Source organism: Ixodes scapularis, unplaced genomic scaffold, assembly GCF_016920785.2.
Source record: "Ixodes scapularis isolate PalLabHiFi unplaced genomic scaffold, ASM1692078v2 PGA_scaffold13__105_contigs__length_92229423, whole genome shotgun sequence".
Classification (NCBI taxonomy): domain Eukaryota; kingdom Metazoa; phylum Arthropoda; class Arachnida; order Ixodida; family Ixodidae; genus Ixodes; species Ixodes scapularis.
The window spans coordinates 34,135,892-34,162,637 of NW_024609839.1; the positions used below are offsets into that span (position 1 = coordinate 34,135,892).

The 26,746-nt window shown below is 45.6% G+C and overlaps 1 protein-coding gene across 1 annotated transcript; it reads left to right on the plus strand.

Moving 5' to 3' along the window:
- Positions 1-2,994: 2,994 nt before the first annotated feature.
- On the plus strand, positions 2,995-15,126 carry LOC121832987 (multidrug resistance-associated protein 1-like; the record flags this gene model as incomplete). Its single annotated transcript, XM_042289738.1, is given in 9 exon segments — positions 2,995-3,160; positions 6,607-6,806; positions 8,907-9,033; positions 9,976-10,077; positions 10,530-10,676; positions 11,257-11,415; positions 12,632-12,798; positions 13,681-13,875; positions 14,726-15,126. Coding segments are annotated over 9 exon segments (1,375 nt in total), but the record flags the coding sequence as incomplete, so codon positions are not given.
- Between the last annotated feature and the right edge of the window lie 11,620 nt (positions 15,127-26,746).

Sequence of the window (26,746 nt, forward strand, 5' to 3'; positions counted from 1 at the left end):
ATCATACAAACGACAGTCTGCAAACACGAATCACTCCAATAACCGTGATTCGAATGCTGCGTGCCAAGTTTCGCCTCGAACTCGTTGCCATGCGGCATTCGAAACACGGATTTCGCGGTGACTTGCATTCGAATTTGTTTGCAGGCTGCTTTTTGTATAATGTATTCGCGGCGAGAAGTTTGGGTATCACCGCCTGGTGGAATTTTCACACAACCCAGAGGAGGGATAATTTCACTTCCTACGCTAATAAAAGCACGTGCAATGTCAATCTTCTGTGCACTACGAAAATGAAAACAAACGCGTGTGTATAGGACTTGCACTACCCAAAGCGAGGAAAACAGAGGCCCATCTAGCGAGCTTCTCTCTGCACATACGCGGTTGCAAGCATGTCATCTGGCCGCCGCCATGTCTCTGCTCGTTCGGGCAAGTACGTGAATTGCAAGCTTACCAAAGTTACGCCCTTTTGCACGCTGCACGTGCTTTCACGCATAAAGCACCAGTGAAACGCCATGCTTGTAATTGTTTATAAAAGGTGTGAGCCCGGCTTTAGAGAGGGCACTGTTTTTGTTTTTTTTATTTATTTCATTTCGGACTTTTTACATTTAGGTATACGTCAAATTTACTCTCGTGGATGAATTTGAAGGCGACCACAACTTGTTTCGTGGCGTGTAGGTCCATGAGACGTTTACTGGTACAAACATCTTAGTACAACCCCTTTGTGCATGACTACGTTGCTAGGGAAAATCGCGTGACCACCTTCTATCATCGTGACCCCTTTTTAGGCCTAGCAACACATTCGTCCTTACTACGGAACTGCTTTCGGAGGCTTCACTGAATAAAACACTGGTGAACCCTTTCTTATATATGAGGAGCTTTTGTACTAATAGATTTTGCCCTTCTACTAAGCGAGTTTTGCGTACTCACTCCTTGGGAATCTTGCAGTTTGTGACTAAGCTTTGTTGAAAGAATTTAGGAAACATATAGGATCATGTAATACATCTATTAGAACAAACCTTCACTTGTACACAGGTCATATCGGCTAAAGTCCCCATTACACCGTACATTCATTGTCTTCAAAAGACATAATAGCAGGATGGTGCCTCTACACAATCTTGTCAATGTACATTAATGCCTGCATGTCTGAATTTATTTTTCATGTTAAGATTTGTTAATGAGCTCACCCTTCGGTGATACGAGGACTCTAATTGCGGTGAAACGCTCGCTAGGGGCGCTTCTGTTTTCGTAACTTTGGATAGTGAGCGTGCTAACGTCGTGATCATGTTTTGCTTTTCATAGGGCATAGAAGCTTGGCATTGCACGGGTTTGCAGCAGCAGAGGAAGTTGAAGTATCCTCACTCTAGGGTTGAGAAAAAATTTTACCAGGGTGCGATACCAAAACATCTCGCCGCAAATACTTCGTTTCCCGCTTACTATACAACTCTGTCAAAGCTAGTGGCATGAGACCGTGGCTTCATGTATGGCTTCGCTCGCGCAAGAACGTGAGCAAATGATCTGAGCGATCAAAACCCATGCTCGCACTGCAGCTTTGAGATCGTTGTACACCAAACAAAGGTTGCATTTACATGAATGCGACCATAGCGCATCGAATCAAGATTTGACATTTTTGACTATACTTCGTATCAGTTTCGGTCCGAGCGTGGCCGGTGTTATGAGCTGAAGGGCCAATTAAACACCGCGAAAGCGCAGCGTCATGGCGTGCTCTCTGCGCTTGATAAGACTACCCGACGGAGGAGCACGCACAGAGACGGCGAATATCGGCTGGTCCTATCAACTGCAGAGAGCACGCCTTGATGTTGTGCCTCTTTCGCTGTTTGATTGGCCCTTCGGCTCATAACATCGGCCGGGCTCGGACCGAAGCTGAAACGAAGTATAGTATACTTCGTCTCACCCTACGATGGACTAAAGGCAGAAGCTACGAACCGCCAGATCCAATCACGAGCCACTTAGACATTGCGTGGCATTTCGCTTCGATGAACGTATCGGTGGCCGCGCCTCGGATCACTGACGGGAATTGGCGGACAGTGGTTCGGATCGAGCCATGAGTGACTCAACATTTTTACATTGCAAAGAAAGCCACGAAGTACTGGCTCCTTGCAGTGTCGAAGCTATAAAAATGTCGCAGCGTTTTTGGATTCGGAGGATTATTCGTCCAAACCTAATCAATGCTAAGCGTGTCATAGTTTAGCGTGGAACGTGATTGGACCTGGCGGCCCGTGGCTTTGGCCTTTAGTCCATCGTAGGATGAGACGAAGTATAGCAGATGGGTAGAAGAGAAAGAATTGGGAAGACAGGCTGCGTGCGATTAGTCCCCTCTCGATTTGACGCGCTATGATCGCATTCTTGTAAACGTAGCAAGGGAGAATGTCGGGAACGCAGGTACAACCTTTGCAGGTGCTGGCGCCTGCATCAAAGACTGTTTTAAAGCAAAAAAGTCTAAAACGAACGGCATTTTGCGCGTTCCTATTTCAACTCTTTCTTGGTTACTTTCTTCGAAGCTTTTATACTGAGAAGGGCGCGTGCTGCGCTTGTACCTAAGTTCTCGGCATCTTTTTTTTTTGATTCTTGGGTAATTTAGGCGAAAGATCTACCTCACCTCACACAAGCTGTACCCTGGTCAGAAATACATGTACTGCACTTCGTGTTGTCTTGCTCACTCTGTGCTTGTCTTGTGGCGCATTTTGGCAAAATAAGTCATGTAATAACTGGCCCATCTCTCACTATTGATGTACTGCATACCTATGTACAACACCGCGAAGCTTTGTTGTTATTCTGACTGGCTCAAATCTGACGGCGGCCTATTTCGGAGAAGGCACCGTGCAATTGGGTCTTCGGTTGCACGTCAAAAGATCCACATGCGGTCTGAGTTAATCTTTTCTGCCCTCCGCCGGGGCGTCCCAAATGCTCTTCGCTGGTTGAGCGCGTAAAACCTAAAGTTTTGTTTTTTGCCAACTTCAATTTCCATGGCTGTTTCAGGTTCAGCCGGGACATCGACCTGGTTGACAAGGAGGTGCCCTTTTACGCTGCGATGAACATGGCCAACATAGCGTCTATGTCTCTACTCGTCGTTGTACTCTGCATTCCGTCTGCGTATTTTGTCTTCATCGTGGTTGTGACTTCAGTTCTCTTTCTGGGACTGATGGTAAGAATTTCCCGTGTGGTGCTCGGAGTCAAATAGGCCTTGCTCTAAATTACCCAAGCACCATGGAGAATGCTTGGAAAGTAGGTACACGCGTAACACGCAGTTGCGTTCCGTGTAAAGGGTATAAATAAATAATCAAAATACAATGATGAAGAACGCACGTGCAAAGCGCTTCTTTAAATGTTTGCCTTATAACAGTTACTGCTGCAGTCGCTAACACATGCAGCGCGTGTCCCTGCATTCACGGCATTATCATTGGTGCTTAAGTAATTCTGCAAAAGGTTTACTATTTTTGAACGCGTTCCTGAACGTCCGTTGCTTTATGAAGATATAAATATCCACCTGTATCTCCCTCTTTGCTTTCTGTGTCTGAATATAGCGTCACGTGTTTTCTCGTTTCTAGCGTTAAACCCCGAAAAATAACGCAAAGTCAAAAATTACACGCACGTTCATTCGTTCAAACGCAATGAAAGGCGATAACTTTACCGGAACTTCTTACGTGAAAGCAATTAGAAAAGGCAATGGTACGGTGATGAAATGGTTATAATATTCCGTGTACACGTCCTAGAGACCGACGTCATGAACGACGTCTAAGACTACCACCGGGACTCCCTCAAGAGCAACGTGTAGAACGACGTCGAGGACGACGTCATGTATGACGTCTAGGACGATCTCAAGGATGACGTCTAATGGTACGTTTACACTTGCGGATCCGCCAGCGGATCCGCCCACCTTTTGCCGCTGGGGCGAAACGCTGGGCGGAAAACGCGACGGCGAGCCGTTTAGGTCCGGGATCTATTTCTGCCGCCGAACGAGGCGTTTCGCTGACCGGATGGGACATTCTCGCGCAGCGCGACGCTGCCTACGTCACGAGTACGCGTTCTTCCGGGAGCAGCAACGCCCGGGAGAGAGAGAGCCGAGGCGGGAACTCTCGCGTCTTCTCGTCATATTCGACGAGACGTTACGGGAACCGCTGCCGCAGCCGGCGCCGCCGCCGCCACTCGAAGGAAATAGATGTAAACGCAACCCGCTCGTCGCCGCCGCCGCCCGAAGCGGATCCGCTCCCGCGGCAGCGGGTTTCTTCTCAGGTGTAAACGTACCATAAAACGACGTCGAGGACGGCGTCTAAGACGACGTTGAGTACGACCCCTAGGACGACCTCTAAAACGTCTAGACGACGTCGAGAATGACGACCTAGAGGACGACGACATGAACGACCTCTAGAACGACGTCGAAGACGTCAGGTGGCGTCAATTCCTGGCGCTTACAAGCTTAAGCAAACGAAGCTTGGGCAACCGGCGCCTCAACCACGATCGCTTCAGCCGCGGACATTACGTGACATTGCACTTCAGCCAGAGGCGTTGCGTGACCATGATTACGTGACCTTGAGTGCGGTTGGGCCTGGAAAACTACCGCTTTAAAAGGAACCTCCAAGCGTTGTATTCTCTCTCAGTCCCCCCTTCTCTCTCTTCCCTGCTGCATTAGAACCGGTTCTCTGCACTTGACGACCACACTTGCGGTTTCCGACGAGCGGATGGGAGTACGCGAAAAAAACAAAAATCGGCTTGTTATGTGTGTTTATACAGCCTTGATGTTGGTACGCCTCAACGGGGTGATCAGTCTCATAGCTGTAGGTGAGAAACTTATCCTGCGCAGTACAACCGCTAACCTGGGGCTTTTAACGTGCATCGCGCAGTAGTGACCACACGAACGCGTGCCGGTAAGAAAAAAGTGAAAGCCGTTTACAACTCCCTGTAACACCGAATTAGAGCGCCGCCCTTGAGGAGGAGGAGGGAAGGGTACTGGGAGGGGGGGGGGGTGAAGTGACCTGGGGGGGGGGGTCACGTGACGATGCCGATGACGTCATCAGTGATGATGACGATGATGATACGGATGCCGGTGAGGTCATCAGTGACGTCACTGATGACGTCATAAGTGATGATGACGATGCGGATGCCGGTGAGGTCATCAGTGACGTCACTGATGACATCATCAGTGATGATGACGATGACGATGCGGATACTGATGGCGTCATCAGTGATGATGACGATGACGATTCGGATGCTGGTGACGTCATCAGGGATGATGGCGACATCGGGGAGGTCACGTGACCTCGGCGGGGGGTCACGTGACCCTGGGGTGGTCACGTGACCTCTGGGGGTCACGTGACTTTGGGTGTCACGTGACCTTGGAGTGACCTTGGGATGACCTTGGGGGCCGCGTGACCTTGAGGCGACCTTGGTTACGCCGACGGCGACGCCGACGCCGACGCCGCTCAAGCCGGGAATGGGCCCCTAAGAGCTGCGCTCTAAAACTCATCCAGATCGAAACGGGCGGGGGTGGCGGGGATCGAACCCAGGAGGTTCCCAGCGCAAGCTTTCGCTCCACGCTCCTAGCTAAGACGCATTAGCCCACTCGGCGCCTTCCTCCCGGGGCGTCAGAGATTTAATCGAATACATCCTACTCCCCGATAGCGCAATGACCTCGGTGTGGACAGGTTTGGTGAAGTTTGAATGGCTGGATGACCAGCAACCTTGGTCTTTTCCGCATCGAATTGGGAGGGGGGGGGGAAGCGCCACCCTATTTTGATGGAAGTCGCGGTTATTCAGGATTCGCGCCGGTGGGCGAAAGGCTCGCCGCGGGCCGTTTGGTCGATGCAAGTGTTCGCTCAATATGTGTTGTAGCTTGTTCCCTAAACATTTTTAGAGCAAAAATATGTTTTTTTTTTGTTTTTTTTTTTTGCGGCGCGGTGAGACCTCCAATCTCCCGGGGGAGACATTTGCGTAGTAGGAGTGCCTTCAAATGCAAATGAGTGGAGTAGGATGTATTACCCCTAGTAAAGTATTCGTTTAATGAGCGCTCAAAATGGGAAAGTGCACGCGTGCCCGTACATTCCAGGCTTTAACTACATTGGCATGAAATGTTGTCCCTCGGTATAAATAGTAGGGTAGGATGATCTGCGTATGGCATGCTTTTGTACGCTTTTATTTTCAGTCAAATACAGACCCTGTTAGGGGGGCGAAAGAAGACGTGTATCCTTCTGACGAGGTCCCAATTCCTGGTTACTTAAAGGGAATGTAGTGTTACACTCCGTTAGCTTCATTGCCGACCGCAGTCGAAGCTACAGCGACAAAAGCGAATCCTCGCGGCGCTCGGACTCTTCGTGGCTACGTACCTCCGTCAAAGTCAATTACGCAGAAAGAAAAGCGCAGGATCGCGGCACATTCACCGCGTCTGATCGTCTGATTGGCGTAGCCGCTGGTAGCTAACGCACGAAGGTGACGAGCTCCATGGCGATGAACTTATCGCGCTCCTTGAGTGGTTCCATCTGTGAAGGGTCGAGTTTAGAACGAGACGGAGTATAGCAAAATAATCGCTATCGCATCATCATTACATCAAACAAAAAAATATTAGTCACACGATTGCTTTTTTCTTTCTTGTTTCAGATGGTTTCGTTGCCATCTTTTCGTCAAGTGCGCAGGTTGCAGTCTGTGAGCCGATCACCTGTCCTGTCTCACTTCGGCGAGACCATTTCAGGGGCCCTTTCGATTCGAGCCTTTGGTGCCACGGAACATTTCGTTAAAACTCTGGAGTATCTCCAAGACAACAGCGTCAACTGTCACATCCATGCCGCGTCTCTTGACGGGTACGACACTTTTGCTGTCATTAAGATTAGTGTTTTTTCTTTAAGTTGTATACCCACCGTGCGTTTGTTTATCCCCAAACGCGCCAACCTTCTTTTGTTTCCTTCCGAGCTCAACTAGTTACTGCGCGTGCTTGGCTACCTCGTCATCTCGCGTTCCCTAAGCGATCTCTATGTTGCCCTACGATTGGCGTGATCCTCTTCGCGTTCCGATGCGCCGAAGAGGCATTTAGCATCACTTTCTTGTCGTATATGGCTTTATTCGCACGACAGCTATAACACTTTTGGAGTCGAGTATTGCCGCATTGTTTGAACGCCGAGATACAGAGAGTGTATTGCCTATAGGAGCACACGCGGGCACTGTGCGTTTGCGTTAGCGTCGCGTAAATCACGTTGCACTATCGTATCGCCGCCATTCGATATCCAGACGAAAGGTTTCGTCTCCCGCGCACGCTCAGTGTTCGACACGGAACGTTAACGCAAACAGACTGTTCGTGTGTGCTCGAATAGATAATACTAAAACTCACTAATTACTGCGTAAAACAAACGCTACATATAGTAATTGACAATCTAAGAAACGCAGGACGTTTCTCAGATTGTCAATTGATTAGCACCATTTCCCAGAGATTATCAGCCTCCCCGGAGATGAGCACCATTCCCCAGAGATGGTGTTTATCACTTCCCTTCCTCGGGGGAAGGGAATTGATTAGCACCCTTCCATTCCCCCAAGCGTCTTATTATCGCTGGGAAGCCAAAGAGATTGCTGCATTTGAAATTAAAAATGCCAAAGAACAAATCACGATGTAAGCGTGACCGTAAGCCACGCACCCTTTTGTTTTCCCCAAGCTTCTGGGGACTGTAGACTACACGCTGATTAGTAGGCGACCACGGCTGCTCTGCAACTTGGGATTACTAGAACATCCCCCCCAATGTGCGCTATATTCCTACTTAACTATCCTAACGCTTACGTATCCAAAGTTTAGTGCAGCATTGTGACAGGAACGGGTACGAGTGTGATCGCGGTTTTATACTTCGTCTCAAAGGGTGTCCAAACAGGACACTACAAAACGCACGACTCCGACAAATCGTGAAAATTGAAGCGGGCGCGCCCTTCACCCTACGATGAACCAAAGGCAAAAGCTACGGACCGCCAGATCCAATCAAGAGCGACTTAGAAATTGTGCGGTATTTCGCTTCGATGCACGAATCAGTGCCCGCGTCTCGTATCAGTGATGAGGGGACGGGTGGATAGTGGTTCGAATCGAAGAGCACTGAGTGACTCAACAATTTTACATCGCAAAGAAAGCCACGACATATAGCTCTTTGGAGCGTCGAAGCTATAGAAATGATGTGGCGCTTTTGGATATGAACATTATTCCTCCACCCCTAATCAATATTAAGCGTGTCATGGTATAGCGTGGAACGTGATTGGACCTGGCGGCCTGTGGCTTTGGTCTTTACTTCATCGTAGGATGATACAAAGTATGGTACGAACTGACCTTGCGCGATTCTCTTTCGTCCTAATGTATTCACGTCACAGAGCTATGCTGGCACGCTTTTGTTTTTTGATAAATCTGCATGAAACAATGTACAACGGAGTTCATGTGAGTCGGTACCAAAAAGGAGTGCAGTCCTCAACATGGTATTATCATAGGGAACGTCCGTAGCTTTTTGTCGGCAGAACCATCATGAAATACCCTGTTTAACTAAGCCAGTTTATTACGAATGCACGTTCGCTTTATGCAGTTAATTATAATCTAGACCTATTCGAAACGCAAACACTAGCACCCGTATCCACAGTTAGTACATCGTAACTGCCTGTGATCTCACTGATTCAAGTAATCAGTTGCCGAACTCTAATATTTTGGCAATCGTGTGACTAAAAACAACAACGTGAACTGTGACTTGGTCGGAAATTAAGCAGCCCCGAGTGACACTTGGTTGGTGAGTAAGTTGCGCCTTTTCCTCAAAAAAACATAATTTGTTGATCGCAAAGCAGCCCCGTTTTCTGAACTTTGAATTTGTTTTTTTGTCACATAATTATTGCAATTATCTGACGCCGTATTATTCATTTTCTCGCTGTCTATCTCTTTACGGCGGCAGGTGCCGCATGGTTCTCGTGCAACTCCTGACCTCGCTGCTGTCTTTTGGGGCAGCGCTGGTGACCGTCCTCGTCAGGCATTCTTTGGACCCCGGAATGGTCGGAATGGTTCTCTCTTACACGCTCCAGGTTTGTCTGCACAACACTCACCTTTGAATCACGGCTCTTTAAGGTATCTGTTCTTCTTTTATATTAATTTCTTTCGCATTTTGAATTTGTTTGATCCTTCGTGCTTCATGAATTTAATTAATTGAATGTTGGGCACATTTATTCACTTAAACTAGAAAGTATAGTGTTTCTTTGGTTTGTGATTTTGTTAGCATTACTACTTCCTAAGCAGCAATGTTGTTCTAGACATACGTGACTAAAAATTTCTGGTTCTAGCATCGCTGAAACCCGAGCAATAAAATACGGTGAGTCCGCGCGGTAGCATCTAAGAATAACTGGCTGTTAGGTATTGCATTGGCTTTTTATTACAAGAGAAAAAGTGGCTGAAAAGTCCCTTTTTGCGCGAGTTGCTTTCACAGTTTGGTCGGACACTAGAAAGTCACATCCCACCTGCTCGATATAGTTGCCTATAGCGTTCGCCTGCTAGGTTTAATCACACGAAACACATGAAAACTCCTCTCTTCCAGTATAACGCGCTGTTTATTGTGCCTGTCACACTGGCGCCATCTATTATGTAGCCAACCAAGCATTCCCGATCTGCGTAAAGATAGACTCGAAGACATACAGTACTCGCGAAATCAAATCTACACACCACTTCGTTTCATCAAAGGTTCGTTAAATTAACGTCAGAATTATTTTCAGCACACAATGAAAGATTATTGCTTAAAATATACGCATATAGAGAGTGTTCCAGAGCTGTCCCATAAACGGCGCCAGTGTGTTGTCTAATAATAAACAGTCCCAAGTAGTTACAACGCCGCCAATCGTGCTCAGACGCGAATTTATAAACTAGCCAGTTACAACAAAACATACTCCGGCGTCGTACTGTACTTTGTTTTTTTAACCATGCGCCGGAACACACGTCCACGTGGCCATGCCTGCACGCTTTCTTTCGCTTCTCAGATGGCGGACGAAGTGTCGTTGGTGGGCTTGATGTCCGTCATGCTGACTGCCAGTCTGGTTGCTGTGGAGAGGGTCATGGAATACTTCAACTTACCGCAGGAGGTTGGTCTTGATTTCCTTTTTCGCTCATGCACTAGATAATTGTAAAACTAAAACGTCATGGCATACGTACGGTGCAAGCAGATATTTGGGAGCAAGCTAGCCTTCCTCTGGTCTTTAAGAGGGTGTATACTTAAACTAGTTTTTAATTTATTGGCCTAGGATAAAAGCGATAAAAACAAATGAGGAGTAGAAGATCGGCGAACACAACGGAACGCACTAAAATCCTTATTATCTCCTCACTTGCGTTGTTATCACCCACAATGACCAATTATCTACGCCGCTCTTTGTTGCTTTCTAAGTCTTGTATATCTTCAGCGCTCTGCGGTGTTTGTCATTATCCTGCTTGTCCGTCGTTTTGATCGTTTTTACACACAAAATGCTTTAGGTCGCCCTCGGCTTTGTAAGGGGATTGATTACTCGTCGGTGATCTAACTGTTTGTTCACGTACGCAGGCGCCTTGGAGGAATGCGAAGGTTCAGCCTGCCGCCGATTGGCCCACTCTAGGCGAGGTGACCTTCTCGGACTACAGCGCCGCCTACCGGAACGGTGATAAGCCTGTTCTGCAGAACATCAACTTTAAGTCTCCTGGGGGTCAAAAGGTGAGTCGGCGTCTGGCGAAACTGCTCTTTTCTCCAGTGCTAGCTTTATAGTTTCTACAAAAAAGTCAATTATTCTTTGCCGGACGTACGGAAGAAAATTTATGTTTGATAATGTTATACTTTATATAGGGACATTTGCTGCAAATAGCAACCTGTGTTTAAATTTGGTAAGTTTATTTGGTTATGGCAATTCGAATCACCAGACGCTATATTTGGAACTGGGAAATGGAAATAGCAGACGCAATATCTCCAGACCCTCCTGTCATTTCAAATAACAAATTCCATAACTAAAAGTAGTTGCGACATCACAAAAGAGCGAGGGTTTTAGAAAAGGCTAGACAAATAAATTTAGCCGTCGCTTATTTTAACTTTAATTTCTTCATCCGTTATTGTGCCCTTGAAAATAAAACAATCAGCACTGTCCTCAACAGACAGTATCCGCTGCCTCATGCTCTCAGTTACATGCATTTGTTGTTCGTAACTTTAATGCGGATGAATAAAATACCATTTAGGCGTAAAATTTATTGGGGGAGTTTGAGTGATTGATTAAATCCTTGATTTCTTGTTTTACACATGTCAGGTTGGTGTTGTGGGGAGGACCGGTGCTGGGAAGTCCACTTGCGCGCTGGCCCTGTTCAGAGTCGTCGAACCCAAGAGCGGGTCCATTGTTGTGGACGACGTGGATGTCACCGAGATCGGCTTGCACGACCTTCGCTTGAAAATGACCATCATTCCTCAGGTTCTGTATTGTACCTATAAGGCTTAGGAGCGACGACACGTCAGCCGTGTTGGTGCTTATATCAGTAACCTTATTTGGAATTTCAAGGAAAAGATGGCCGTCCGCCAGAAACGTGAAAACAGTCCTCGGCGGTGCGAAAGGATAGCTTCTTATCACCGTACCGGAAGCTCGCCAAAGGCGCCTGCTCTGCTCTAGGCACAAAAATAGCGGCGCTCTCCTTGAAATCGGGGAATGAAGTGACGATACTCTAAGGTCAGCTAATTTTGTGACTCTGGTAGTGCCTTGATAATGCAGTTTTTTTTTCTGTTTGTTTTGGACCGATTGAAATAACATATGTTGTAAGCTGGCAGGTGGATAACAGGAGGTACAATATTTTTACTTGTCACTGTCTGATCACTGTTTGGGAGGTTATAAGTTTCTATAGAATACTTGACATTTGGTCTAACCGACGAATGCTTTATTAGATTTATCGGGAGTTTTATTTTTTAATGCATCTGCCTTTGTTGAGAACATAATCAGTAAAGCCTGATATATTGTCATCCTTTTCACTCAGATATTACTTAACAGTGCCGTCGAGGTTATTCGATCCCTGCGCTTTATTTAACTGACAGGCTGTTGACGATGTTGCCGTTTTTTTTTTTTTTTTTTTTTTTGTTTCACTGAAAAATTAAACGTGCAATTTTTACCAAACTTCAATGCTGGGGATTCGTACTAGGTGCCAAAGTTGACAGCTTGTCGTTATATGGTACAAAAGTTATAAGCCGTTTTTAGGAAGTTTGAATAATAAAAGGTATTCCGTTCTCGGTATTCGACGCTTCCTCTGCGTGCGTTTGTGGGTCGGCCGCCGCACTCACATAAAAAGTTTCCGCTTATGAAAGACGTTTTCATTACAGTAACCAATGCACGTTACTGAAGAAAGCAATCTTGATAAGGCGGAGATCAGAATTCAATTCAATTCAATTCAATTCATTCATTCATTTTTTCCTTTATATTTTATTTTGTCTTTCTTTCTTTTAGAACTGTCGGGGCCTAAAGTCGTTAGAGAGGGGAGGGACAAAAATAAAACAAACAAGATACGGGATAAATACACCGTCATTACATATTATGCCCTGAAAACATGAACGTTCAATGTTGGCATTAATACTTATGTTTTTGTAAGCTATTATTGATTAATCTACTGGCGATATTGAGACCTGCATGTTCACCGAAAAAGCAGGATCCCGTGCTGTTTGCTGGAACGTTACGCTGGAACCTGGATCCTTTCAACGAACATCCAGACGAGGCTCTTTGGAAAGCCCTGGAACAGGCGCATCTCAAGGACTTCGTATCCAGTCAAGAATCGGGTCTTGACTGCGACATTGCAGAGGGAGGCGACAACTTAAGGTGAAGCCGCTCACCCTTTTGACGACCACGTGCCCTAAAAGAAATTCTATAGCGCACAGGATTAAATAATCGATCTTGAGAAACTGCTTAGCATGCAGAGCATGCTAAAGCATCCGAAAACTCACGTGTCCGAAAAGTGCGTAATTATACGTGACTTTTAAGAGTCGCATAATTGAGAATTGACAAGACTGTTGGAGGTATTATTTAAATTATATTTTACATAAGACTACGTTTTGACGACGTGTCCAAATGATTAGGAGAGAGAGGGTCGTGCCTCCCCAAGTGAAAAAATAAAAGTATCTGAAGGTTTCCAATAAAAATATAAGAACTTGCGCCTAAGTTATATAGTGATTGTTAGTTCCGGTGTGTTTATTAACAAAATCCTAATGATCAAACTCAAACTTAAAAAAGTATATATATATATTTCCAATAACGTAGATAGTTGACCAGAAAAAACGGTCGTGTGTGCCCCTTTATGAGGATGTGTAGATGGTAATAATTATTTACCTGTTTTCTTCGTATACTTTGCGTTTATTTTTATGTTCTGAATTATAAACATAGAAACAGATAGTTTCGGTTTTTAATCTCTATGAGTGAGAATGCACTTTTTTCAAAAATGTTCGCCCTCCAGTGGGTGTTACATCACTTATCCAAGGCCACAATATTTTGAGCGTGCACAGCGAACACGCATTGGACACGAGTGCCGCGTCACCCCGCGGTATGAACTCGGATTACATAACACGCGTGGAGCAGGAAGCTACGCCCCAAATACGGTGGCCGCTAGTGTCGCTCGATGGGCTTTTGAAACGGGCCTATCGTTGATGTCAGCCAGACGGCCTAGGATTAATTTGATCTCTGTTTTACCTCTACCGTAAATCGCAGTGCTGGACAAAGACAACTCGTGTGCCTGGCACGAGCTCTCCTGAGGCAGAGCAAAGTCCTAGTCCTGGACGAAGCGACGTCATCGGTGGACCTTGAAACCGAGCGTCTCGTGAAAGAGACTACGCGCACGGAGTTCCAATCCACGACCGTCATTACAATCGCGCACAAGCTCCACACCGTCATGGATTGTGATCAGTAAGCTCTTGGCTCATCGGTCATGAACATTTGAGCAGCGGTCACACTGCAAATACATCATACAAAGGACGGTCGGCAGATACTGTCCGAAGCGCGCTTTTTTGTTTTCTTATATGAGCGTCTTGTAACACTGGTCATACAAACACTATCTTCATTTAAACATGATTCAAGCATACATATGTACAAAGCCTTTGAACATCCCAGAGGCTAGGTGGAGTAAGATACCACCCATTGCAAAGGGTATAGCCATTAACATCCATCCATCCATTCTTGTTCGCGAATAATTCTGCCATCATGTTTTCAGCGAACACCGTGTCTGTTGTATTATGTACGAGCAGTGTCACTCTGGCTTCGAGCCTTTTGTACACCTAAACCTAAACTAATTGAATTCCGCAGACAAAGGTAACTTAAACGCTCTACATTTTGGGTAACTGAGCCGTCTGTTACATTACTTTGGAAAGTTCATAATTCAAGTTTAATATGCCATAATTTCAAGAGCTGAGTGGTGTAGCCAGCACATTCTTTCCGGGGGAAGCTTAACTCTACAAGGTCTCCTGCACTCCCCTGACATCGCCACTTGTACAGCTGAACTGTAGTGTAATCACATCGTTAATAAAGTTGCGAGCTAATTTGTCTAACAAAACTGGGGTTGGTTACGCTATTCACACATTTCAAATAGTTACGCTTTGTCTTAATTAGGAGCCTCAAGTAAAGTAACATGTGACCAAGTGCGATGGATCCTGTTAGTCTTATTGTAATGCTAGGTGAACACGAATCTATTGAATACGGGATCAAGTATTTTGGCGAGTCCTACTTCAGAAAAAGAGTTATTGTTTTCTTTACTTTGCAGGATTTTGGTGCTGTCTGCAGGAGAAATCGTCGAGCAAGGTTCTCCCTCAGATCTTCTAAAAATCAAGAACGGGCTGTTCTTCAAAATGGCGCGGGATGCGGGTCTCACGTGACACTAGCAGCGTGGGTTCTCCGCCTCAAGATGTCCCCTCACAAAACACTGTTTGCCGCGTAGCTGGTGTAGGTGCTGCAACAGGGCCGACGCAGGGTTGGCTTCAAACAACATGACTCGCCATCTATCCAGCCATAGCCAGAGACAGCTCAAGAAACGCAGGGCGTGGCCTATTCTGTTCACACGTTTTGCCTCATAATTTGTTTTTTGGCGTGCAGAGGTTGTATTGGCTGCGGAGTCAAAATAAAGGACTCGGCATTCACCACACCCTTTTTTTTAAATTATTGTAATAATTTTGTTTCTTTCTTTCTTTGGACACAATGTCTCCAGAGAACGGGCGAAGGGCAGATACATTTTGCCTGCCGAGGCCAAGTCCCCCTAATACATTGCGTCAATTAGCAGTGGGAAACAAAAACAAGTACATATAAAATAACATCGGCAGGAACCAACAGCACAATATAATCATAACGTTCACGAAGAAAAAAAAATACACGTTAAATTTATGCAGTGGCAAGCACAAAAAATATCACTCACAATGGTAAACGCAATGCTATATGGAAATAAATTGGCAATTAATTATGTCGGAGATGTCAGAATATATCTTTTATATTGTTTCTGAAGCTATATTGAGAAACAATTTTATAGAAACACTATATTTCCATAATATCTGGATGATTATTTAAGAAATTAGGTATTATATATGCTAATTTCTGATTCCCGTAGGTTGTCCTTAACCTTGGTATTTTTTAGGATTCAAGTGTCAAATTATTACTACAAACAATTTATTTTGTTTGTCGACAAAGAGCTGCTCATCGGCGGCCGCGAGACTTCCGTTGAATGGGATCGACCGCCTTAAACCTCGGCATTGTGTTTGCGTTGTTTTGTGCTGCCCGAATCGGATTACGCATCTACCACGACAGAGAGGTGCTCATCGGCGACCGCGAAACTTCCGCTGAATGTGAGCCACCGCCTTCATCTTCGACATTGTGTTTGTGGATAGTTCTGTGCTGCGCGAATCGGATTATGCATCTATCACGGATTACATGAGATCGCTGTTTCATTTGTAAGTACTCTGCAAGCATGCTTCTGATAGTAGTCCAAGGGGGCTATGTTCGACAAATGTTTCGTTTCTCCTAAAAAGAAACGGAAGTGACGGAAGCGACGATATCGCGTTTGATTGGTTAGAAGGTCAAATGGCGAAAATAGGTAACTTTCGTCATTTGAACCTCTAACGAATCAAACGCGATATTGTCACTTCCGTTTATTTTTAGGAGAAACGAAACATTTGTCGAATATAGCCCCTGTTTCCGTTTCAATAGACCATTTTACTGTTTACAAACATGAACTGCCACTTACGTCCCAAGAAACTCCCGGTCGTACCGTCTTTGCAAGCCTGCCAGTTTTGTCCAGGTGACCAGTGCAGGAAAGCATAAACGTCACAAGAAAAGTACAGTTGGAGATTCATTTAGGGCCTTCGTTTGTACAATTTGAATGGGTCATGAAACAATATCCGGGTGAAATATTTATTATCTTACACGCACGGACCGCCATTGGTTTAGAAGCGTCTTGGTCGTGGTGAAATTGCGAGGATAAAAGAGAACTATTTCTTTCAGTCTTGCCTTCGCCAAGTTTGATGACGTCCGTGTGAACGTAGCTTTGCCCTTTGGCACGCTTGTAATTGCACGAACTTGCTCGCATAAGCAGAGACATGGCTGCGGCCAGATGACCTGTATGCAATCGTCAATAAAGAATTTTGTAGAACCTGTTAGAACCTTGATCAAAACATAAAAAGTGAACCATGCATTTGCAGTAATTTTTTTGTGCACTTTTTTGGGTTATTACGCCCTAATTTGTGGGTGTTGGTAATCGAGCCTTTTTTCATTCCTCTTTCTGGCGGTGATACACCCGATTTAGAGGGCGTACTGCGCAGTCATAACACCCTAACAGAAAGGTGTACAGTGGAATGACACCCTAACTTAAGGGTGTTCGGAATAACGCTGTCCTTCAAGGGTGTTAGGAGAAAACACCCTATTTTAGGGGTGTTAGGAATAGCGCCATTTTTAGGGCGTTTTGCTACACCCAAATGGGTGTTAGTTACAGGACAAGTCACTTACACGCAGAAGGGTGTTGCGATGTTTAGTGCGACGTGTACAATCTGTTAAGTCCTCGATCAGAAAGCTAGGGTTGAAGAAACCAGTGCTTGATTGTCCACCGCGGTGGATGTCCACGCTGCATATACTCACCAGGCTACCTGAACTAAGAGGCTTCACTAGATGGTTCCTCTCAAAAGAAGAGAGCTCCAGGTGGACCAAGGATGTATGAGCGGAAGTCGAAATGCTCGCAGTATCGCTTCTCCCGGCAGAAGTGGTGACAAAGACATTAAAGAAGGAACAGCTCACTGTTGTAGATTTCTACGGAGCATGGCTGGGATGTTTCATGGACACTTCCAAAATATCATCGCCGTTAGCAAAGGCATTGGTTCAGTCAATGAAAAAGAGGGAGCGACAACTTCTTGACACGGATGTCTTCTGTGCAACAGTGTACATGAATCCCCGCTACCGCCTTCTTCTCACCCCTGAGCAGAAGTACCGGGCCACGTTGCATTTGACAAAGACTAAGAGCCAGATAACAGCTCTGCAATGCGAGCAAGATTCTGCCCTTTCTTTTGAAACTTCGGCGGCTTCAGAAGATCCGGAAGACGACCTGGAAGCGCTCCTCAAAGAGAAGTGGAGGCTGGTGTGTACGCTCGAGATTCCAGTAGCCCGCTCGATATAGCATGCCTCCTGGAAATGCTAGACAAGGAGCCGAGGCTTTCACAAGACGCTAACTTGTTGCAGTTTTGCGAGAAAAAGGAACGCCATCCAGAACTCTATGCACTGGTGCAAGTAGCCCTGGAAGTGATTGCGACCCAGGTCAGCATGGAGCGAGCCTGTTCTGTACTGAAGTTTTTCTTATCGTCTCAGAGGTTCCGTCTTTCCCCGCATATGCTTCATGATGCCCAGCTTTTTCGGTCAGCTGCCTGACATTGAAGTGAGCTTTCACCCACGTCCCGAGGTGCCCCAGCACTAGCTCGTTCGTTGCACAGAGTAATGTGAGCGTTTGCTTTTTTATATGTAACACTTTTATAAAATATGCATAGTTTATCTTTTGCTGTCGTCAAGTGTTTTTGTAGCATATGAGTACGAACCGGTTCGAACCTTTATTTTTTCACTCCGGTGTTGAACCGAAGCTGAACCGTTTTCCATGAACCGGAACAAAAAACATTTCGGTCCGACACCCTGGCTGTGGAAGCTTACACACTGCGGGTTGTCGACAGCGTGTGCACAGGCCTCTGAAAGTTTCGTCAGACAGTTGGGGTAGGTTGCTTAAACTGTTCGTCCACATTACATGGTCAGAAGGCGGAAAACACAGCTGCCGCGCCATCGCACAATGCCCTCCACTGTGCTTCAGTACCGACAACGCTTGCTAACATTAAAATAGTGACGCTCTCAGTGTTGTCAGACTACCAAGCAATGACGCATAAGGCTAATTGAGATGAGGCGATCTTCTCTGTAACATCAAGCAAGATCGGCCACAGTGTGTGCCCAAACAATGGCAGACTTCGATAATTGGTGCTGCAGCTACCATACTCCGTTCACCTCTAAGCTAAGACTGTGGTGGAAGCCACGTTCTCGTTGCACCAGTCTTTGGCCTCTCTTTTTGCCACTCATCACGCTCCCAGCCATACCCACGTGCAAAGCTTTGGATCAGGTGATGAGAGCAGTGATGTGATTGGTCATAGCCATTTTGGAGCAGCTGTTGGAGCAGCCAAAAGTTCATTTTGAAGAAGCAAAAAGAGCTTTTGGAGCATAACTGCACACTTCATTTTCATTTATATCACTGCAAATGTGAGGAGAGACGGCAAATATTAGGAGAACAAACACTAGCTGCTTAGTTGCTTGTGGAAGCGCCAGACACGGTACACTCTAAAAAAAGGGTGTTATGGGGTACACCCAGAGGAGGTGTAGGTGCTTGTCACATATACTACATATCCTTTGAGGGAATAAATGTGCACCCCAAATATGGGAGTATGTGTACGCCCGTTGGTGTGGTGCACATGAACACCATTTTCTACAGAAATCTCACTCGAAGGGAACACAGATGCACCCCATTCAATGGTGTACGGTTACACCTCTTTCTACACCCAATGAAATGAAAAAACACAGATGCAGCCCACTCGATGGTGTACCATTGCACCGCTTCATACACTCGCCTCACTCAAAGGGAACACAGATACACCCCGCTCAAAAGTGTACCATTACTCCCCTTTCTACGCCTACTGCTCTCGAAGGGAACACAGGAGCACCCCGTTCAATAGTGTACTGTTACACCTCTTTCTACAGTCACTACATTCGAAGAGAACGCAGATGCACCCGATTCAAAGGTGCATGGTCACACCACTTCCTGCACCCGTTTCATAACTTCATAAATCTATTTAAGACATCAAGGAAAACAGTAAAAAATCTATGCGCCCCGGTGATTGCAAAAAGGCAGGTAAACGGACACACGGGTTTGCTTTCAAATCTCATAAAAGTTTATTAGACAGCCTATTCCGTAAACAAGTACAAACTTGCACGCAATTCGTGATATCTGAAGACGTACAAAGAAGCCGTTACACAACTGAAAAGATTACTAAGCACTCAAGAACCGGGGGTGAGTCTTAGGTAGTGTCCATTCTGCCAGCAGCCGGTAAAATTATTTCCACAAAATTCCACCGGCAGTCGCCATAATTCATCGAACGACATTTCATCGACAGCTCAGATTAGCTTTTCTATATTAGCTTCTCTCCTTTCTTTTTTTGTAATGAGCCGCCCCAGAATGTATCCGCGAAGTGACGTGTATGGGTGGGACAGGTGGGTTAACATTTTTATAATGAGCCGCCGCAGACTGTCGCCACGAAGCGGCACGAACGGATGGGCTGGGTCGGTGAGCACGCGCCTCAGAGATACACGCGCGACAAAATGTCCCTACAGCGTGCATTTTGCGTAACGACTGACGATGAAACGTTAGTGTCGAGGAAAGGTGTCTACAAAACGTGTATCAACAAAAACGTGTTTTCACAAAACGCCAGGAAAATAAGAAAGCCAGTATTCCACCTGCAGTTTTCACCTGATTGTAGACAGCTAATGGCAGGCGACTGCCGATAGAATTTCGGGGAAATTATTCTCCCGGCTGCTAGAAAATAGACACTGCCTAATTCTAGAGGTAATTCGGAACGGAAAGATCAGTTGTTGCAAAGGAGTAGGTTGCAGTGCACTTGCGAGGAGAATACCGGACTTGAAATATGTAATCCGATATATATGTCGAGACGGGCACTGCAGAACCACACAAACACAAAAACGAAAGAGGAAGGGGTCCGTGAAGATTCAACACGATGTGGCAGAAGCAATAATTTGCCGAACCAAACACTAAACAAATCACATGGATTCCTTGGGCTTTTTTTGAAGAAATCCGTGTTGCCGATATACGCGTAGGAATTTTCAAACACTGGAAATCTTGATACACTCGAATACGTCGTCACGGGCGAAATCTACTGCAGCCCCGCTGGTCGCAGCACAGCACACAGGCAACTAGGCCGGGAAGCAGACATTTCGAGGTCGAAAAAAACTACTACGTCATCCCTGAAACCTTTACCACATGATCACGATTGTGCCGTTATCCGCGCTCAGACAGAGGAGTCGAGGGATAAAAAAAGCCTCCGGTTCATTTGTCCGGCAACTGCGCGCCTTCTTCCATGCTTTCAGCTTAGGGAGAGAAAGAAAACGAAATGAGCATGAAAAGTGCAGCTCCTTCAAGGCCAAAAGGGGGCGTCCTCGCAAAGACTTATCTTCAGGGGAAACCCAACAATGAAAGGATTTGTCGCTTATATCCTCTTGAAAGTTCGACCCAAAGTTAATAGCGCAGTGGTGCTATCCGTGGTCTTGGCCTTCAGGCAGGTGCCGTGCTCTGCCTTATCTCTAGCTTGGAGGCTGTAGACACGTGATCCTACCCGGAGACCCGATTGGCCTAAAACAAGCCTAGCGTCCAGTCTACTGTCAATACCAAGGGAACAGGAAAGCCCCATACTCCCTAAGAAACTACCCAACCCAAAAAGTTACCCCCATGTGGGAATCCAAGCACAAGCTGATCGGGGTGCGTGGCTAGCGTGGCGGCGCACTGGTACACCTAGAAGTTTTTAAGGGAGAGGGGATGCTGATTGTAGGTGTACAAGCACACTGGCTGGGCAACGGAGGGTGCGTCTTTCAGGAATAGGGTGCATGAGCGCCTGATGCACCCGACTATACCCTTTTTTTCTGATACCCCTGTTACACGGGCACACTTAACCGCGGTTAACTCAGCTTTAACTGCGGTTACGTGGCAGCACAGATGTCGCACTATACCCTCGGACAGCTATTTCAAAAGAAGTGAAGAGAGCGCGTGCACTGCTTTGATGGGTGCTCAAGATGCTCAAGCGCACGTTCGCCCTAGCTCTCACTGCATCGCCGCAGAATGTTGTCGGCAAGTATTGAGCGCTAATTGTGGTTTAGCGTAACTGCAGTTAAGTGTGCCCGTGTAACAAGGGTATAAGAGTGTAACAAGAAGACGACTGACGAAGAACAGCGCCAACTGCCGTGAATGATTAAATTAGGTATGAAATCCCACTGAAGAAATGTTAAAATACAATCATTTATGTGTCCTTCAAGTTCTAAGGGGGGTTATAACAAAACTGCAATTCTTAATTCAGACAAAAAAACAAAGTATAAAAAATAAACCTACAAGAGTTCACATATACCTTCTTGCACCCCATCTCACTCCAGAGTACCTTTCCCCTTAGTACGCGGGTGCGCTGCGGCGAAGCAAGACACGCAACATCGCGACGCCTAGTTCGCAATTGTTGCTTCACTGCAGTACACCACTATGCCGTGAGAAGCGCACTCAACAAAGCTAACTAACCCACCAGAACAGACCATGAACACGAGACTTGTTGCGAAACTTCTGAGTACTGTCAGTGCTTGGTGCGAAATCAAATCGAATAGTACGTTATTCGAGGCGATTATCAAAAGTCCCGAAAGCCCGCCACGAACCTACACTAACGATTCACGCCGGTAGCAAGGCCTGCAGCTGTTATATTTTCAGTATTATTTAATTGAACTTAAGTTCTGGTGCAATGTTGGCACAGATTCCTCACATTTTCGTCAAATGTAGCAAGTGTAGCAGAATAAGCACTTTGGCGCAGTTTGGCGAAAATGGCGCAGCAATCACGTCACTGGGCGATAAGAGGGAGGCGGCTGATTGGTCCGGCGGGGTGAACATAGTATAGATGTAACACGCTTTTGAAAAGGGTCTATTCAAGGGTGGCTGACAAGCTGTTGGTGGCTGCAATACAAATAGCAGAAGCGCATACTGCAATGTTCACTCGTCTCCTATCATTTTTATATAGCCTTTGTTCTTCTAATGGGAAACACTGGATCCCACCGCTGCCGGCACGTCGTGGTCGAGACAGGTTAAAGACGACAACTGATTTATTGCATACAATACGTGGTCTTGTGGGTTGTCGGGCATCTTTTTGCTGGTGCTCGCCACAAGAGGTGCTGTGCCCGGCGGTGAGCTCTGGGGTTGCCCACAGCAGTCCTAAATCACTATAAAAAAAAACAAAAAAAAACAAGGTGACAAATTTGTAAAAATGTAAGAAACAGAGATGTTTTAGACTGGCTTCACAAGAAAAATCTTTTTCCACATTTTGACATCGCAAGGCAAACACAATTTTGGAAGTTTCACAATCGAAACCAACAAGCACGCCCCCCAAAGGATTGAGGATCCATTCCACCGCCTGGCCATGGTCTGACGAGCAGCTGAATTCTCGTTACATCTTGGAGTCGCGATAGCTGCAATTTCAGTCTATTGAGTTCACGAGCAGCAACCGCTGAAATAGCAACATGCTATTTTTGGTATGATAACTATCCAAAAATACAATTAGTTCATGCTGTATAGACCCAAACTTTTAGAGTGATAACATGCAACTGTGCCTATGTCTTTTGCTGATGCACCTGGAGCCATAAATTACAAAACCAGAAAAAATACACCAATCAAATTTTGTTGTCAATTAACCTTCTGACCCTGCAGTGATAATGAAATTAAACTACAAGCATATACAGATTCATTAAAAATATGTTTAATATAAGTCTTGAATTAATTGCTATATTTGTATATTGTAAATCTCCCATTCTTGCGAGCACATCCAACGCAGTCATGGAAATGTGCCACAGACGTCTTGTGACATTGGGGATGCGAGTAACCTTACCACGGCCATTGCTAGCCCGGCTGCAAGCATGCCAGTTGAGAGTGTCACCAAATACTTTACCAAGAAAAATACTTTTGTCCCCATTAATTTACGCCAGCACACCCACCGTGCCAAATGTTGCTCTCCTAGCGGTGTAGACACCACACGTCTGAAAGAATGCATGAGGATCACACCGTCCACGCTATACAGCAGTCATGCCGCACTAAGGGAGAGGGCTGCCATGGGCACACCGAGGTACCGGGTTTGCCGAGTCCCGACTAGTGCTCCAGGTGTCCGTAACCAAAGATGGCAACAGTCAACTATTGTTGCCATCAATTGTCCCAATAGACAGATCTCACTAAGCGTTCCACGCATGCGTGATGCCGCCATAAATTCAGTTCACAGGAGGTAGGAGGCAGTGCACGAGACGGCTCCTGTCGTCTCGTCACGTGCAAAGCTCCAGCGCGGTTCTCCCATATGCAGAAAGACTAAAGTTCCTTTGATGCATTGTGGCAGCGGCGGCTATAGCGAAACTGGCTGGTGAGATCGGTTTATTCAAAGAGAAAAACCCTGAGGCTGCTGCACATCCAGTCGTTCCAACCACGCAAAGCCTTTTCGTGCCAAGGCCATTGGATTCTGATGGGGTGAGATATTTTCATAGTAAAGTATTTGGTGTCATCATGTCACACCCTGGTGGTTTCCAACACCCATGGGCTATATAATTCCTCTTCACTTTCAAAGAATTATTTTACATCAGAATGATGAGAGGTTGAAAACAGGGATGGAGAAGAACGTCGGAAGAAAGGAGAGGTGAAGCAAAGCGACTGACCGAATCATCCTGGGCGAGCCAACGCAGGACACCTGTTTGTGCGGAGTGCGGGCTGGGGTGGTGTGTTGCCTAACCTGGGGGGCCTTTGAAGGAAACCTAGCCAGTGCTTGGCTCAACTGCCAAGACCCCAGTTTCATCAGACACAGGGACACCTAGCACAGCCAGGCATGGAGGGGGTCTGGACCCATGCTCGGCTCGGGCCTCATGGTGATTGGTGACGCCACTCACCAAACACCCACAAGCGCACAAGTCTCCAGTGGCGATGCAACCCTCTAAAAAGACATTCAGTACATGAAGTAGATTCTGATCGAGCCAAGTGAGAAATACACTTCAGCTAAAAAAAAATTATTCAGGCACAGCTCAGACATATGAGGGATGCCTAAGTGCGGTTGTCTGTCAAAACCAATGTATTTTACATGCTCCAAGTGAACTAATAGTTATCATAGATAAACTCAAAGCTACAAACCCAAATGTGCCCAAAATACTGAAAGCTGAGCATAAGTATGCACAACTTTTTAACCGAAATACCTAATAATGTTTTTACTTGTCTTTTTAATTAAGTGACACCTCTTTTTCAACTACAAATGAAATGTGCTCATGTGAAACCTATAACTTCATGCTAAATCTGGGTCATTCCTCCTCTGCAGTGTGGTGGGTTGCTCAAAACGAAATTAGGTGGCCTTATCTCGGTCTCAAGAAAAAAAAATTGTCAAGGCTACTACTGAGGCTTCCTTAAATAGACCGACTGAGTTACTTTCCAGCAAACAAGCCAATAAATAGATTATGGACGAACAGAATCAAGATTAGATATTCCACTGAAACGAGTAGCCAAGTGAAATCACCAATTAGCTGAATGCTCAGGCGGTCGTAACCTGCCAACTCGGTAGCCTTCAACAAAAACTCTTTTCATTGCATCAGTTGGGAAAGTAGATGTGAAACACGTGCACGACAAAGACAGGCATTGTATGTTGGTTCCCACATCAATCGTAGCTGGCGTCCTATGACACTGTGACATGGCACGTCCCGATGTCGCATTGCAGGGAGCTGGCCGACGCAAGCAGAAATGGCAACCGCATGTTTCTTCATTCCACTGCAGTGTCAGCTGTATGCAGTTTGAATGGTTTCGTGTCCTGCAAAGTTACTGCAAGCACCATGAGTGACAAGGAAGGTGTTGTGATATCACCATCTCAACTACAAACAAACAAAGCAATGCAACAACGACAATGATGCCGAGAAGCGGTGCTAAAATGCTGAAAGGTAATGCATGCTTTGGTTTCGCTGCACAGTTGGTTTTGCTTTAAAGTTCAGAAGGTGAAGAGGAATTACGACGGCCAGGGTCCTCTGGGGGAACAACCGCTACTAAGTCACGTAAGCACTGTGGAAGGTGTTAGCTGTGCCAGGGCTCATATTTCGCAATGACGTGCTGTGCCTGTTGTCAGGCGCCCGTCACTATATACCTCGAGCAGTGCGAGAAAGATGTGTGTAGGTAAACAGTGAGAGCCAGTCAAGCAGCACCAAAACAGGACCTGGAAGGGTACAAGGGCTCATCCAGCTTTGACACCAGGGAGGCCTGAGCAAACTGGGCTTTGAGTGGAGCCTGAGCAGAACGCACGAATGAGGACCAGACAGGACTTCTTTTAAGTACGTCACAAAAAGGTCCCTACAGCACACTATTAAGTAAATAGGAGGTCCAATTTAGGACACAGTCCTTTCTCAAAATAAACTTTAGTCACTTTCCATGATCCCAGGTGTTGCTTGGGGATCGCGTGAAATGACAGCCTTGGCAGGTTCTTGCTCATAGGTACCACGGCAAATGCCAAAAATAGCACCAAGAATACAAGAACGCACCGAGAGAGGCTTATTTTCATTCGCATTTTCTGCCTTGGATAGGAAAGCGATGCACCCTTGTGGTGATAGCTGGCAACTGGCAATTGAGCAGGCATTATCAGTATAATAATAATATTCTTTATTTCATCTTTTTCCACATACAATTTTACAGAGATTCATACCCCACATAAGCCTAAGCGGCTTGTGCGTAGGGCAGCGACAGAGCTCTAGTCACTTATAACAAACCCCTTTTTACACTTGTTCAGTTCCTTGCAAACAAACAAAAAAAAAATGTAAACAAGACATATATACACCTTTACTCCATAATTCTCTACAAAATAACACACACAATACTACATAATTTAGATTCCAACCCCTGGTAGACTTCTCTTCTGCTTATTGCAGCTCTTTTCTGTTAATAAACCATTGTTTTAACTCACGTTTTAACTCGCTTATTTTTGTAATTTCTATTATTCTTGGTGGTAGCTTATTGAACACTCTAGGTACATATGATGCTCTGACTGCTTTTCCATATTTCGTCTTAACCTTTGGTTCTTGGAATAAATTTTTAGGCCTTAGGTTTCTTATCGGTATATACTTTGTTTTATATTTATCGCTGAACTGATGTTGAATTATAATATTTAATTCCAGTAAGTCACTAAGTTTTTGAATATCCAAATGTTGATACATGTAATGTAAAGGTCTATTTTCATCTACATACAAGTTTTTTACTATTTCATTTAAGATAGAATTTATTTTATCTTGTAAATACTTTGCACAGTGCCCGTATATAGAAATTTCATATACTAAGACTGATTTTCCTAAGCTATGATATATCATCTTTAATATTGGTTGAGGTAAACACGATCTTAGGTGGTATAATTGGGCTGCAACTGATCTAAGTCGTTTACAGATGTGTTCCACATGTTGGTTCCATTTGAGCTGCTCGTCAATG